This window comes from Perna viridis, chromosome 1 (assembly GCF_037379345.1).
Source record: "Perna viridis isolate PV_CMFRI_1.1 ecotype Kerala chromosome 1, ASM3737934v1, whole genome shotgun sequence".
Classification (NCBI taxonomy): domain Eukaryota; kingdom Metazoa; phylum Mollusca; class Bivalvia; order Mytilida; family Mytilidae; genus Perna; species Perna viridis.
The window spans coordinates 14,362,866-14,379,575 of NC_142445.1; the positions used below are offsets into that span (position 1 = coordinate 14,362,866).

General features: G+C 31.7%; 1 protein-coding gene across 3 annotated transcripts in view; it reads right to left on the reverse strand.

Moving 5' to 3' along the window:
* Positions 1–2,553: 2,553 nt before the first annotated feature.
* Positions 2,554–16,710, reverse strand: part of LOC148627378 (uncharacterized) — a 47,228-nt gene continuing 33,071 nt past the window's right edge. For 2 of the 3 annotated variants that reach the window (XM_088571974.1, XM_088571965.1), the window contains 14 exons: positions 16,481–16,602; positions 15,881–15,965; positions 15,160–15,288; positions 12,625–12,733; positions 11,340–11,431; positions 10,927–11,177; positions 10,547–10,585; positions 9,483–9,613; positions 8,896–9,080; positions 8,468–8,655; positions 8,261–8,330; positions 7,851–7,955; positions 6,591–6,642; positions 2,554–4,425 (listed from right to left, as the gene is read on the reverse strand). In XM_088571974.1, the coding sequence (XP_088428100.1) occupies positions 6,635–6,642; positions 7,851–7,955; positions 8,261–8,330; positions 8,468–8,655; positions 8,896–9,080; positions 9,483–9,613; positions 10,547–10,585; positions 10,927–11,177; positions 11,340–11,431; positions 12,625–12,733; positions 15,160–15,288; positions 15,881–15,965; positions 16,481–16,602 (1,514 nt within the window). In that variant the 3' untranslated portion in view covers positions 2,554–4,425; positions 6,591–6,634. The remainder of the gene's footprint in view (positions 4,426–6,590; positions 6,643–7,850; positions 7,956–8,260; positions 8,331–8,467; positions 8,656–8,895; positions 9,081–9,482; positions 9,614–10,546; positions 10,586–10,926; positions 11,178–11,339; positions 11,432–12,624; positions 12,734–15,159; positions 15,289–15,880; positions 15,966–16,480; positions 16,603–16,710) is intronic. The other variant, XM_088571981.1, reaches the window with a different exon arrangement.

Consider the following 16,710-nt stretch of genomic DNA (forward strand, 5'->3'; position numbering starts at 1 on the left):
CGTGAGAGAAAACGAAAGTACGAAATCAAATATATATTTCTAATTTCAAAATTCTGTGCACACAAGCGACACAAATACAAAATAAATAAGCAAAATCCAGTACCGAGAGGCAAGCCTCGGTATTTGAGGGTTTTTAAATTTGTAAAACTGCAACTTCCGTTAAAAATCTATGTTATATTTCAAGTCAGATAAGTCTGATTATTGTGCTAGTGACCTCTGGTCAACGAGAAGTGTCATTGCCCGTTATCGTATAAAATACAAAAATAATTATCCATTTTTTATTAATTTTGGAAAGCTGTACACGTTTCATAAGAAAAAAACGTTCGTCAGAAACAACAGAATTAATACATTGAGATCCAAGAATGAAAAGTTTCAAAGAAACAATCATAACAAAACTAATAGAAAGGCACATTCCAGCACTTTACAACTATCGAATAAGGCAGAGCCTCTTCAAGTTACATAATATTACTGATGGTCACATGGCTATATAGACCCATTGTGGTTGCCCTAAATAGTTAACTAGTCAAATTTACTGAAGTTCATTTAATTTCATCCGAGTTTCAGATCAAAAGTGATGTCCTTGAATTATTTGAAATATAACAGTTTGTCAAGTAAAACCTTCAATTGTATGCTGTAAAATGGACGTTTCATTTTCAATAAAATTGCCATCACTTGACGTTCGTCGTCGCCGTCGTCGTCGTTCACAATTTTTCAAAACTGTTCTCATCTGACACTACTTGACCATTTAAAACCAAACTTGGTATGAATGTACATTAGGGTATTCTGCGTGGAATCGAAGTTGAGATTTTTGATCCGTCGAAACACATTATCGCTGTTACTAAAAATAGAACATAGGGATCAGACAATAGTTTTTCGTGTATATCTCCAAAACCGTTAGGTTTAGCCACATTTTGACATGAGTGAAAGTTTTTAGCATGATGAGATATATCTGTGGACAAATTTTTGTCTTAGTCTGTCAAGCTATGTTGGAGTTATTGCCCTTTTTCGACGTTTTTTGATATTCTATTTCTGTCAAAAAACTTCTTCTCTGACACTACTTGACCAATTGGAACCAAATTATGTATGCCGGTTCCTTGGGGTATTCTGCATAGAATTGGTGTGGGGATTTTTGATCCATCGAAAAACATGGCCGTTGTTATTAAAAATAAAACATAGCGGTCGGACAGTTGTTTTTTGCATATATCCCCAAAACCGTCAGGTCAAGCCAAATTCAGACCTTGGGAATAGTTTTCAGTAAGATGAGATCTATCTGTTGTCAAATTTTCTTTGTAATCTGTTGAGCCATGATGAAGTTATTCCCTTTTACAACGCTCTTTTTTTTCTATTTTTTTTTCTTTTTTTTTTTTTTTTGCTATTTTCTCCTCTACTTGACCATTTGGAACCAAACTAAATATGAATGTTCTTTGTGGTATCCTGCATAGAACTAATGTTGGGATTTTTGATCCGTCGAAGAACATAGCCGCAGTTACTCAAATGGATCATTACCTTCATTTTACTTTTAACCTATGTTCAAACTTTTTATCCAATGTTCTACCTTTTTAACTTATCTTCTTTCTTTTAAATTTTGTTTTGTCTCTTTTTCCTCCGTTCTTCCTTTTTTACTTTTGTTCTACCATTGCTATTATTGTTTCACTTTTTACCTGTGTTGTATCTTTCTTACCTCCGTTTTACTTTTAACCTATGTTCTACCTTTTATACATTCGTTTCACTTTAAGCCTATGTTCTATTTTAAAATACATTTGTTCTACCTTTTTTTTACATTTGTTCTACATTTTTACCTTTGTTTTACATTTTTTACCTTTGTTTTACATTTTTTTACCTTTGTTCTACCTTTCTTTACATTTTGTCTATCATTGTGTATATTTACCTAAAAAGGTTCACGTTGTCCATCAAACACTTCCTAAAACAAAAAGAGGTCAGATACTTTTGTTGCTTTTTTTAATTTACATCCGTACTGTTAAACATTCTCAATACATCTGTTCATGTTTATATGTTTTAACTGAAAAATGGCCTAATTGATGTATTTTTATTCGTTAATTTTATGGTTGAAGAAAAAAATATATCAGTACATCAAATATCTTTATTGAAGTAGAAGCTTACCTTTCGTTGTAATATAGACCTTCCCAGACACTGACCTTGTATTGAAGGTATGTTTTATAGTATGAATTTGATTTTAACCTTATTATTGTTTAGTGAATAATCTTTAATTGCGGTTGTAAAAAAATATTTTTTTATGTCTTTTGTATCATTCCATTTCAGTTTTGTTTGTTTGTTTTTTTTTTGGAAGTGAAGTCTTTAAATAAACTAAATGGAATAAACTTACTGCCATTCAAATGAAAGAGGCGTTGCTCGGACAGGCTACGTTTCTTAAAAATAAAAAAAATGACAAACTATGTACCTTACGATGTCTACTTTAAATTAAAAGCAATTAATTTATAATTATTAATTAAAACTTTAAGTGTTGAGGCTGATCAGGCAACATGTTTGTCATTGTCTTGACATGACGGAATGCTGAACAGATGGAAATGTCAGCAGGACAAGGAGGAAATTGTTCCCATACTGTATTTCCTAGGCTGCATAAGAATACACTTGTTTAATTTTCGATTTCAATAATTTATTTTTCAACTCGAGTTTTACAATGAATACCTATATATTATTTACAAACATAATAGGCAATTTACAGATTACTTAACAAGATAACATGCACTTTATATGTGCACCATCACAGATATAAATAGAACAATAACTCTCTTAGACAATACACCTGGTTACACTGGACTTGTCTAAAACCCAAAGTTCAGCAGGGATGACTCTTCCACTCTAATGTTTAACCTTGACTCAAAGCTTTCAAGCAACAAATTACTTTGAAATTAACTTTTTTGAAGGATTCATACTCAAATTATTTTCTAAATCCTTCCCACAGAAAGTTATTGTACATTCCTGTTAAACTTATCTTGCTTTACTCGGAGTTAAAGACTTTTTCCAGTGTTATCAAAGACCAAGATTATTTGTATTATCTTATTCAACTATGCATAAATTAATAAATATATATTGATTAACACAGGAACTGCATAATTACTATATCTTATGCGGGTTCTAAATATAAATATGTTTTGTTGGTTAAACGGTGGTAAATTCAGGAAGTCGTAAAGAAAAGGTCCAAAGTAATTCATGATGTCATAATGCCGTCATAGACTCTAGAACATCACGTTTTTGCTAACATCCGTTATTGCACTTTAATTTGTGAATACGTAGACTGAACTCTATAATTTTTGTACATAAATATTAATGAAAACTCCCTACGTTGTCTAAATCCCTACCATGCATATTGTAGTAAAGTGTTACAATTTACAGAATTAGTTTCTAAATTTTTGTAAAGTCTAAAACATTTGCATGTTAACAACAAAGGTAAAAAGGAAACAACTTTAGCCAAAGTAGTAGAGAGTAAAATTATTGTCATACAGTGAAAATGTGATCTGTTCAATACCAGTATTATATTATGTTATCTGTAATGTTTTTTAAAAACTTTATATCAGACACCGAAGCTAAATAAATAATAGTATTAATCAATTTCTTTGCAACCAATGACAAAGGTGTATTGCTTAAAAACGCAACCTCAATAAGAACAGTGGATGAAAAGAAAATACTTATTTTGATCCTTAAATTAATTTAACTTGTAATTTGCGCATAATTGAATTTAAATTTCACAACCATTTTTCAAATTTAAGTTGGTATTTTTTTTTTGTAACATAACGAAAACGCACAGCACTTTAAGCAGTGTAAAATCATATACATAAGCAGGTTTCATATGCAATCCCAAAAATTGTCTTGAATCTTTATTTGTACTCAAATGTAAAAATATTTTGATTTATTTTCTCTCTTTTTTATGAAAACTTTATATGATATTTCTTATAATACCGGAATCATGATACATAGATAAGCTACATTCAGGGCTCTGTTTAAAACTCTCATGGTGGATTGTAAATTGATGGAATGTGAACAATTTTGCTATCGGTTGAAACGTAGTTAACAAGAAATGATTATGTAATTGGTTTTTGGTTTGTTTTCCTTCCGTTCTCCTCGCGAAGCCTGAACCACAATGTACTTATAGTTCATCATGATTTCTCCCAATATGTATGATTGACCAAATGGGCATATGTTTTATCCATCGACATCGGTTCCAGGTAAATCCGATCAAACCCCAGATGTTAAGCGTTTGTTTACGAACTGAACATTCAGGCAGCTACGGTACCTAACGCTGATAACTTAAACATTAAGACAGACTAGTCGATTTTCTACTTATTTGGCACCAACAAATACAAAGTGTGGATTACGCAAGCTATCAACAAGGTTAGTAAAACTTGGTAAGTCTTATCACAGATAGCATATTGTTTTCCGCTGCACCTACAAAGAAAGATGATAATAAATAGTTATAAACACTCGCATAATGTTTAAATCAGAAAAGAACAATGCTATAGACATCAAGAAAAACATTCCTTATAGTCAATAATTGTGATTTGGCAATTTGTGATTTGGCAAAAATATCATTAATAAAAAAAAGTCTAATGCAGATAGACAAGACCAAAATTGACAAAAAGTCAAATTTGAACGAGTCTTAAAACAAAGATATTTTCTTTAGAAAATACCTTCCGACGTTGTTTGGTTAAAACTACCATTTCGTGTAATGTGTGTTATACCACGCATACACGAATTTTCTCACGAAACCTTTTGAATAAGCCACTCATACAAATGATTTGCGAGTGCGTCAGGATTGGTTTCGGATTTGAACAATCACATTAGTAGGATAGCAGAGGTTTAAAAACTCTTCAAATAAATCATGACTGACCTTTGACCCCATTTTGTTTGAGACGTGACCACAATCGATGTGTACGATATCGCTATTTCGATAGAGCTTGAAATACACATTCCATCGATATATAATTTAGCCATATTATATTCCGGTGCATTAAATTCTCAAAAATCGATAGCCTGCTATCCTACTTGACTACGATTTAATACAAATGAATACAATGCATTTACGATAGAAATTTGTTTTCCATTCATTACGGATAAATACGAGCAATTTACGAATCTATACGAGTTAAGAACGCATAAAAAATATTGCGACTACAATGCGTATTGTTAAGATTTGATTCCAGCTTTTACGAATAATTAACGAAAAGTTTACGCAACAAGTTTGTATGAATATTCGCGGTTTAGTGTTATGCAAACGGTAATGATTTTTTAATAGGGTTGCATATAAATAGTTAGCTATGCAGCCTCCCTTATTCATCAACTAAATTTTCAGGGAGACGAGACACGTCTTATGAGAAAATAAAATTTATGTACATTTGTTAAATATTATACCAAAACTTTCTCTAGAAACTTTTTAGGCTTCTTCTACAACAGGCACATACGAAAAAAAATAGATCGGAAGCAATCTTATCGTTTTTGTTCTTGCCGAAGAAATCGGTCATTCAAAATGCTCGTGTGAAGGAAATCAAGGGAATCAAAATTCGAATGGTAATGAAAAAACATAGTCATAGGATAAAGACTAGACAAGGAAAATAGACATACAGAATGTACATGAAATATTCAATATAACACGTAAATAAGACAAAGGTAAATTAGCAAACCAGACTCCATAAAAACTGGCAGCATAAACATTTGAAGGGTAAGCGTCATTTCTTTTTCAAGAGACACCCGCTGAGTTGCTCATAAAATGACATGTCCGATATAGACGAAAGAGGAAAGGAAAACCATACCAAAATGAACAAATCGGTTCTAAAAGTGCGGATATATACATCATAACGGTCCACAAGTTTTTGACGAGTTAAAAAAAACTTTTGTAGTCAGTTTTGGTAAGTTCTGGCGTCACGTATGAGTTTTAATATGAAAACTCAATGCACAGGTGCTGAAGGGATGATGCCACAGATGAAAGGAAAGTTAACGATACGGAACGAGAATTCATTGCGTGCGTTTATCGTATACATATTAGTTAGATCATGAATAGCTTCAGTGAACTCATGATGATCTGTAAATCAATCGCAAAACGAGCACGAACTACTCGCAATTATAAGTAAATGAATTCTAAAACGATCCGCATGGTGAAAGGCTAACCAAGACGCCCACGATTTCTTTCAAATGCTTTACAAGTTCGGTGAATTATGCTTTTCGAATGGTTAGAGATGGTTCACGAGCTATTTACACAGAAATAATCAAAAAAGATTCGTGTGCATTCCTGTAAAAGTTTTTGACATGCATTTACTTTCCCATATCCATATTTTGTCAGCGAATGTCTAAGTTTTGTTACGAGTTATTACGTGTTAAATATGAATACTTGTGTATAACTACGAATTGATTATTCCTAAAGAAAAGAAAGATTTATGTATGTGAAGGGATAATAATGATTCTTTCATACACGTCGAAGCTACACTTTGTTTTAATTTGTTTTTATGTTTTGGTTTTAGGTGATTTGTTTTATTTATTTTGTTTAGTTTCGTGAGAAAAATATAAGTTTCATAGCTTTTTTTATATAATTAAATAATATAATAATTTCATGACCTTACCTTATATAATATTTAATCGAAAGACTGATATCTCCAATATGTGTTCACACTCCTGAAATAATATACGCACAATCTAATTAAAAAACTGTTCTTTAAACACGGATCGAGTTTCATATAACACTGAATTTTAGAAATACAATTTAACCAGCTAACACATTTCAGCGATATATCATATTAATTGATATGTACTCATTCATGTGCGAATATACAATATGATATGATACGCAGTACACGTATGTACATCCATACATAATATTGATTAACGCAAATAATACTGTTTGCAGTTTGTATGTTTTCTTTAAACATGTATGGTGAAGAAACGTTCAAATCATTTTTCTTATTATGCGATAAACTGCAAATGAAATTTGGAGAAAAGGCAGTGATGGTGATGAAGTCCATAAATTTATAAAAATACATTCAACTTACAAACGTTCTGACAACGCGACTTTAAGTATTGTACTCTTTCCATGACTTTGATATCACTGCGATGTCAAATAAGGAATCCAGATGATTTTTTTCATTTATAAAAATGTTAAACGTTGCCTAAATGATTTGAATCAATTGGCTAAAGTTCAATTCTTTCATAACATTTACAACAGAACGACTTGTTATTTTCAAAAATAAAATACTGCTTTCACAATACATGTTTAATATAACTAAACTGTCCATTTTGATATTGAAACGAAGTAAATGTTCCAAACTGGTTAACAAAGCATATGGAAATTGGAATATTTACGTTTCTTTTTTATTCCAAGATAGCTTGTCAAAACATTTTCTATGTTTACAACGAATATGCATTAACATGGAAACAACAAAGCTAGTTGTGTAGTTTTCTGATGAAAGAAAGAGAATCATGTCATTCATGTACGAGTCCTAGTTAGAAATTATATAAGATTAAAAAGAAAAAGAAAAGATACTATCACGAGAGCATGCACAATCCAAAATGCACACAACAAAAGAGTATTCAAGAAAAATGACTGAAAGATTACGAGCTTCACTAATCACTCTGAACAATAATGTATATAAAATAAAGTTGATATTCAAATTAATATAAAATCAAATTTCAAGCAATATTTCTGATTATCAAAATGATATAAAAACTCATGACTGGCAAACGACAGACATTCAAAAATAACCTTTCGTCATGTTTTTTCTTGAACTGAAGCCGACGGGAAATACGAGAAGAACGAACTCTCTGGATAACACTGCGTGCTAAGAACATGACGTGCGACACACCACTGAAACAATGGGTTACGTTACCCGGATGTGACGTAGTAAGTGGCATGTCACGTGAGTTGTGTCGTAGGAGAGGCGAAGAGTGCGTAGAGGAAACTTCAGTGGAATCAGAGGCAGAGGCAGAAAGACCTAAAGAGAGAGATGAAGCATATTTTTGCCGAACCAACTTAATTTGATACTCGGCAAATAAATTAGGAAATTGCACAAAAGCTTACAATTGTATTAGCTATCTACTTCCTCAAATAAATGATGTACATATAAATAATTTGAAAACGGATATCTAAATTGGGAATATTTTAGGGTTTATCATAATATATGGTATATTCATTTGTTTTCAGATTAATAAAGACCTGTTTGAACATTGACGTGGCAAAAAGCTAAGCACTAAGACAAGGGGAAAAGCGTGAAAATTCTGGAAACATTGAAATACTTACGATCGGTATCAGTCAAATTACCCAGGGAACGCCGACGCCTTCCAACACCATCACTTTTACTTGTTGGTATCTAGAGTAAAAAAGATAAGTGACTGTACGAAATTTGAAAATAAAGTGGTAGAGGTTAATAAGTTTATTTTGTAGAGTACAAATCAACATTGTCAAAGTGTGTACAACATTTAATTACTTTATAATACATTGTAGTACCTTTTGTCGGTTGGGTTTTGGAGATCCCTGAGAATTGCAGTACAGATTAGGCGATCCTCGACGATTCATTTCTGATGCTTCCCTTATGTCTGCAGGTAATATTGTTGGCTTAGGTAATTCAACTCCCGTTGTGACATCACGTTCACGTAAGGGATACCAATGTGTTATGTTGTCTAGTACCCAATCAACTGCAGGTAAACAAAAGACATACGACATGTTACGCTTGAAGTTCAGAATAACCATGAGTTACATAAATATTTTTCGTCAGCAAAAATGTTTCCTTCCATTATTCTATATCAAAGACAAAAATGAATTGTTCTTTCTCATAAGAACATTTTGAAAAATAATAATATTTTGTTTATTCTACTGACATTAAATTTCTAATTTAGAGGTTAAACCACGACCTCTGTACTTAACATAATACGAACCAGAAAGATCAATAATGACTTCCCCTAAGAAGTCGTTCGTTTTAAATCTGTCATAATCCCATACTGTAATTTCCAACATTTTATTTTTCAGCTCCTCTCGGTGTAAGTTTTGAAACATCACTGTCTGGTGCCACTGCGGATTCAGCGTCCGAGAGATATGTTTCGAACGTCTTTTATTTTCAAGGCTGTAGGCGGGAAAAACATGCATCATTTAATTTTCTCAATAACGTTCAACATATATATAAAAGAGAAATCTTGGAATTTTATTCTTTTTGTTTTTATTAAAATGCTCAGCGTAAGATTACTTGAGTTTAATCCCCGATTTTAATTGGTTTCTTGCTCCCTGTGAAAAAATGGTAAAATGTAATTTGTTTGCTAGTTTTCGAATTTCATTTTCTTTGTGTTCCCCAACATGCTTGGTCCATCTATATTTGCTGATTTTGATGACGTTGAAACAAATTTATCACGTGCGTTGACGGAAGTTAAATATTGGATGCTCTCATCCTCCATTTTAAAATTATTCAAATAATCTAATTATAATTTATTCAAAAGCAGGTATAACAAATCACCAGTATTTAAGTTCTTACCATCTTCCTGGAAGTAAGTAAATTTTAACGAAAGGATCAGACAATCCATTGATATCTTTTGGCATTAAATTTCTGGCTTGGATAAGATGGACATTTAGAGTGTTGTCATAGTCATCATGACTTAGCTGTAACTGAAACGAGTTTTTTTTTATATAACGTCATTGTTACATTGCAATCTTGAAAATATCAAACTAATAACTTTTTTTCAAAAAATATCATTAAAAATAAAAGAACATGTCACTAGTTCAGCGACACAGAGAACTGGTGTTTTCAAACAAAATAGTATAAAAGAAAATTGATATCGCTTCAATCAATTTGTATAAATATTGTCTGTCTTTTACCAAATAATATCAAAAATATTTCAATGTGATAGATCGCTGTTATTTTGTTCAGGTTGTATTTTTTCACTTTCAACGTAGACTTTTTGCAATCACCGAGCGTTGATTAATTAACAGAAAACATTGTCATTTCCATTCCCTTATAAAGTTTATTGTAATCGTTCTATTTGAGCACCAAAAGAGCAATTACAGCATACTTAGAAGTGACATTATATAACACTTTGGCTCCGCTTACTTTCCTACCATGTTGTTTATTATAGTATCAATACCGATGGCCACAAGTGGGGCAGAAATGTAATAAACGCATCGTTTAAAAATCAAACTTGAAAAACAATGATTAGGACTGCAGATTAAAGAACATTACAGTATATTGATTAGAAATGAAAACGATATACGAATTGGGTAGAAAACGGAAAAACATTCGGCAGCGAAGTCACGCGTTTTATCCTGATTCTAAGCCATATCTGTGTGTAATTTTTGTGTCAAGCCAAATCACTGTTATTGTCAATATGCAGACTCTGATACTAAGGATGAAATTATTTGTTAGATTTAAAATAGATATGAACAATTTTAGCTAGTCAGTTCATGATCATAATGCAATTGTCACAAAGGGCGATTGTTCATCCTCAAGGGCTCAAAAGTCAAAAGATTAAGTGCATGTCTTGTTGCCTAAAACTTTTTAGGTGTGATTTAGGGACTTTTTTATGCAAAAGAGACTAAACTTACTTGAATTTCTCCCATAGATCTAGAGCCATGCTGAACACCCTAAAATTATAAGAAAAAATTGCAATTGGAAATAGTTTTTATTCTTTTAAATAGGATAAGTGTTTATTGTAAAACTGCAGTAAACATTTTCATTTCAAACAAATGTAGAAGCATATTTTTGTCCATTAAAGTATTAAATGTTAACTATTTCATTTGCAAATCGATAAAATGAGACCCGCAGATAAGTTAACTTATGGAATATATTTTTGTGAGTGTGGAGGTCGCGAAATTAAATGGCTACAACAGTAAATTTTCATTCTAAAACGCAAAACAAATTATCTGCGTAAATAAATAAGTTTACAGTGTCAATATTAAGTGGTGATTGTTGAATATAATAGTACCTTCTCAACATTTTCCTTCAACTCTCTGGTCTCCTTTGTATTATTTTCTTTGAACCTTAACCTATCAGAAGAAGTCGATGTTTGTGACGAATTGGAAGGGGACGAAAGACTTGGCGTGATGTACTCCTCTTGCTGAGATGATGACTGTGAACCAGGTTGTGAACAAGTAAATGACTCGCCTTCCTTGATCCCCTCAAGTTGTGCGGCAAGTTGTTGTGGGTCTACGCCATGATTTGCTTTCAGGCATTTTTCTATTAATATACACCATAAATATCAAGATAAGTCTTTGTAATTGTAATATATTTTACTTTTTTATTTTGAAACATTAGTGTCTTGTATGTAATTATGTCATTGGATAAAACTAAAGTTCAATGAAGTTTGTTTTATTTTAAATAATCTAAAAGAGGTCTTACCATAAACCTCATCGGCAACATAGTCCATGTTATCATACGAAGTTGTTCGTTCCTTCTTTGTCTTTGATTCTTTCCTTGAATGTTGAATTGATCTAAAATGAATATTTAGAACATTCATTTTAATGATTTTAACTTTACTTTAAAAGAACCCAAACCGCATGACCGATGAATATTGAAAGATGAACAGTTTAAAGAATAATTACGTTTGTGCAAATGTAATAGTTTTCGTATTTGCTAACTTACGTGAATTCTCTTAAACGGAAAGGCCACCTTTGTATTAAGTTCGGCTCTTATGATAAATCATACCCACGTAAATAAAAATAAATAACCTTTAATGTAAAATGCGCTTTTATAAAATGCTCAAGGGTATGCAAATTTCGAAATCTTTGAAATATTTGTAAATAGCCATCTTGGAGAACTCTCCTTTCTGAAGGAAGATCATAAGCAGACTTTATTGATTTTAAACGATAGCTTCCGATTGGCTAGTGACGTCACTAAGTCGGTTTGGTACTGATACAAGTACTGCAAATAATATGTAAAATGAAGAATATTCCGTAAACATTTCTACGATCCTGTTTATCTAATCACCAAAACATGTTGTCTCGTCAAGCTTACGATTGCAGGAATGATAAAAGAGAATATTCTAAAACTTTTTGATCGGCAACACGAAAATTATTTGGAAGTAGATTTTCCTATGAAATATATACTAGTCTTCTGGCTGCAAATCCGGTTGTTCGTCAATGTTGTCTGACTTTTGCTTACATGTTGTGCCTCAATCTCTTCTTCTGTTTATTTTGGGTTGAAATTATAGGGGAAAAGTCCAAATTTGAGATTTTTTCGGACATCATAATCAATTACCAACTTACTTTTACTTTAAAAACCGACTTCGTGACGTCACAACTCAACCGATCATGGTGGCTCCCATAGACGCGGGAAATTCAAATTGCACAATTTTAAATCGCGATTAATTAGTTAATAAAAGGAAATAATTTTTTTATGAACATTTAAAAGACTTGTTTAAAAGACAATTTTAAATCGCGATTAATTAGTTAATAAAAGGAAATAATTTTTTTATGAACATTTAAAAGACTTGTTTCGATATTTATGACTTGCACCTTAACATGGTCTTATCCTTTAAATGAACGAATATGTTATCTGGTATTGATTGTGGCTTTTAACGTAAATAACGAGATAAATACGTTTATCGTATTGGTCAAAAGTACAGTTTTATCAAGAAATGTGCAAACAAGTATGCATTCAAAATGAATGGGCTACAAATACATACGGTTTAACAACAAGTTCGATTTCTTGACTGTGTATGTTGATAATTCTTTGTACATCTTCGTAGGTTTTATTTGACAATTCAATGCCGTTCCATTCCAAGACTTGATCACCTGCATAAATCATAAAGATTCGAGAGAATGAGATTACTTATTTCTTTTAAACGAAATCGACATAGGTGATTTCGCTCCGATTGGACACTACAGTTTAAGTTTAATCTCACGATTTGATTTGAATCCTAAAATCATCTTTGTTCTGTACAATTTAAAAAACGTTTACTGATACAAGTTGACAACATATGATTGAAACAGAATAGATTTCAATTCATCAAAACAAGATTGATGATAAAATCAAAAAGTTAATTACAAGAACTGAAAATAAATGTCAATGCGAATTTTTATGGAAATTTAAAGTGAATATCAAATTTAAAGTGAATATCAGTCTAGCTACTTTTCATAAAAAACAATGTCAGCTGGCTGAAATCAGCAAATATTTTTAGAAAAATATTTTTTATGAAATTTTCCAAATAAAAGGCTGAGAAATGTTACGACAAATAAACAAAGCAATGCTTAAACTTAAAATTTAAAATTCGTCACAGTTCCTACAAAAGAAACCAAATCAACAAAAAGTAATCAAGGGAAGCAAGACTTAAGCGGAAATCAAAAGAATGTTGTCAAGGGACAAAGACCAGACATGGAAAACAGACACACACAACAAAGAATTCAAAACAACACATTCAAAGTAACAAAAAGTAAATGAGTAAGACTCTAAAAACTAAAACACTTGGAACATGGACCAGGTGTTACGGTAGGGTAAGCGTCCTCTGCTTTTCTAGACACACCCGCTGACTTGCTCATAAAACAATGTCATGTCCAGGTCACACGAAAGAGGAAAGGAAAACTATGACCCGTTGAACAAATTAATTTTTATAGGGCAGATGGATAAAACGAAACGATCCATGATTCCATGGTGACGACCATAAAACTTCTGTAGTAATGACTTCAATCTTGTAGCAACATAACCCTGTTCCAGAAGCCTATTTGTTAGACTTCTAGCGCGATACAAAAAGTCTGCGTAGTTTCGGTAAGCTTTGGCATAACGTATGAGTTGTGATGTGAAAACTCCACACGCAGGTGCTGAAGGTATGTTGCCACAGATGAAAGGAAAGTTGACAAATACAGAATGAAAATTCATCGCTTTTGTCGTAAAGTTTGGTCAATAGTTTTCCTTTACCATCGATATCATAGTGTAGGTCAAGATATGAGGCTGGCTTTACAGTGCCTGTAGTATCCTTTATCTAAAGTTCTTTGGGGAAATGAATAAAATCCCCGAAACTAGAATTGTTTAACGATAATGCGTCATCTATATAGCGGAAACTGAGATTAAAGGACCTAGCTATACGATGTTCCTTCTTTTTGACCTTTTTTCCTAATTTGGCAGCCATTTTAAAATGGCCGCCTTTTTCTGAGTTTTGAAAACTTAAGGTACACATTCTGATGATGCCGGTTATGTGTGCAAAGTTTCGTAGGAGTTGGCCAATCGATTTGTGAGAAATTCTCCGGAAATGTTCATTGATAGGAGGACGGAAGGTGACGAAAAAAATAATAATAATAGTAAAAAACGGAGTAAAACAATAAGTCACTGATACTTCGTGATCGGTGACTTAATACAATAATAATATTAATAATAATTATTATTATTATCAGTAGTAGTAGTAGTATAATACTAAACGGAGTAAAAATAATACGTCACCGACATTTCGTGGTTGTTGACTTAAATATAATTGTCAGACTGGCATACTGACGGGAGGTAATGTTGTGTTTTACAAAATGACGTTCGTTCACGTTTGCTGACAATATTTATAAATAAATAAATAAATAAATAAGCATAAAGTAGATTACTTTATATATTAAACAGGACATTTACAGTGTCACCTTTTCAGTAATGTACTTTCAAATACAAGCTACTTTTTCTCTTAGATTGATTAATAAAACTTTACCTTAGACTTAGAGGCGTGCCAAAAGTAGTATTCATTCTTTTGTAAATTCCTATTACTCTCTATATAAAATCATTCTTTTTTCAAAAATTGTTAATGGAATATTTCTCAACTGATTTTAATGATTTCTTTATTGTAAAAAAAGAAAATGTTGAAGTTCAACTTCTGTAATTTGATCGGGTCCAAAAGTATTGCTAAAGAATTTCGTTCAGATAAAAAATTAAGCATCATAAATTTAGTTGGAAATAGCGGAACGTCATCAATTTTCTTGGTGATTGCCAGTATTCATCTATTTCCACTGAGAAAATCTTTTTTCCAAAATAAAAAGTAAAGTTTCAGATATTTTTCTTAATATTTGTGAAAAATCAAGAAAATTAATTGAGAAATGAAAAAATGTGATTTTGCATAGATTAAAAAGGGAAAATTTACAAGTGACCAAATACTTTTGGCACGTCTCTATATGAATAGTTTTTAAGATTTCCCTCAAAAATACACTTGACGTTTAGGGACTCTAGAACGGAAAACACAATCAAGACATTGTACCTTCTTTGAGTTCACCATGCAGCTGATCTGCCACACCACCGGGAAATATCGCAGTAACAAAAGCACCAAATTCTGTGGTACCTTGGACCGTCTTACCACCAACAATCTTCATTCCTATCCCATTACCAGCTATATAACATAATGATATATAAAAGTCTAAGAGGTGTTATACAATCAGAGGGAAAAAAATATTAAATCATGTATTAATTGAAATCATCACTGGATTTAATATGTTTACGAAGGTATTCATAAAAAGGTAAATATTGCGTTATTATACCTCAAGTACCCACTACATGCAATTTAATACTGAATAGTATTATCTAGAAAGTCATCTATGTGGTGAAAAGGCGACACTGTGGCCATAAAATGGCAGTCTTCTCTTTACACGATTTAAAGGGGCTACAAATAAGCTATTCAATATGATTGTTTTGCAAGTATAACATAAGTAAAACAGTTTTTTAACAGAACCGTAGTTGATTGCTATAAAAGAACCTCTTTCCTATTAAGATGTAACCATTTAAATACACAAGACATAACAATAATCGGTACCCGCATTTTACAACATGTGACAGTATAACTTCTGATAGTTATGTAAAATTATTTACTAGAATGTTGCAAATGGTATCATTGATTTTTTTTTATTTCATAAATGTATTTATCATATTTCAAGATTTATTTCAAGAGGAATGTTTTTGGGGAAATAATAGTAAACTTATAATACCTTTGATTGATTTATCCTTTGGATCTCGAGTCAATAAAATTCTTTTTATACCAAAATCATACTTCCTTCTAGCAGGCGGAGGCGGCTTGAAAATAAAGGTTATTTTAACGTTGACATTTTAATCAATGGTGAAAATTGATTTATGCATATTATAAGGCTTCTGTAAGGTTTCTGCTATCACTTTGTGAGGAAATTTTCTTAACCTTAAAATAATTTTGTCTCTTTTATGTCCTCTTTATTAGATTCAAGATCATTTACTTAAAACTGAAGCAAGAAGCACATATAAAACTTGAACCGATGATGTATAGCTAATTACACTGATGAGGTAATATGATTATTACATGTAATCTCGTTCAACGCGTTCATGAATACATGTGTTGGTTAGTTCATGTGAACCAGTAATAATGACCACTTACTCGCTTGTCATTCAAGCGAGTAATCCAGTTTAATGTCTCTATTATGACAAAATGTTTAATTGGAACCTTGCTTCAGTTTACATAGAACTGATAAAAACGTAAAAAACAGAATCTTGAATATTTTACTATTGTAGCTTTTAATTTGATTGAACTATTAAACCAACTTTATGAATTTTAGCATTACCTGCTTCTTTCTGTCTTTCTGCTTCAATATCGTCACCCCTCCTTCCAGTTTATGTTTCATTAAAGGTTCATCAGCATCCACACTATTATCACTCTCAACACGATGCATAGCATTTAAGAGATCTTTTTGAAAAGATAAATAAAATATGTACTAAATAAGCATTTCTGAATATGCCAGTTTCATTAAATACTAAAATCCATTTACATATAAGAAAAATTAAAGACTTATTT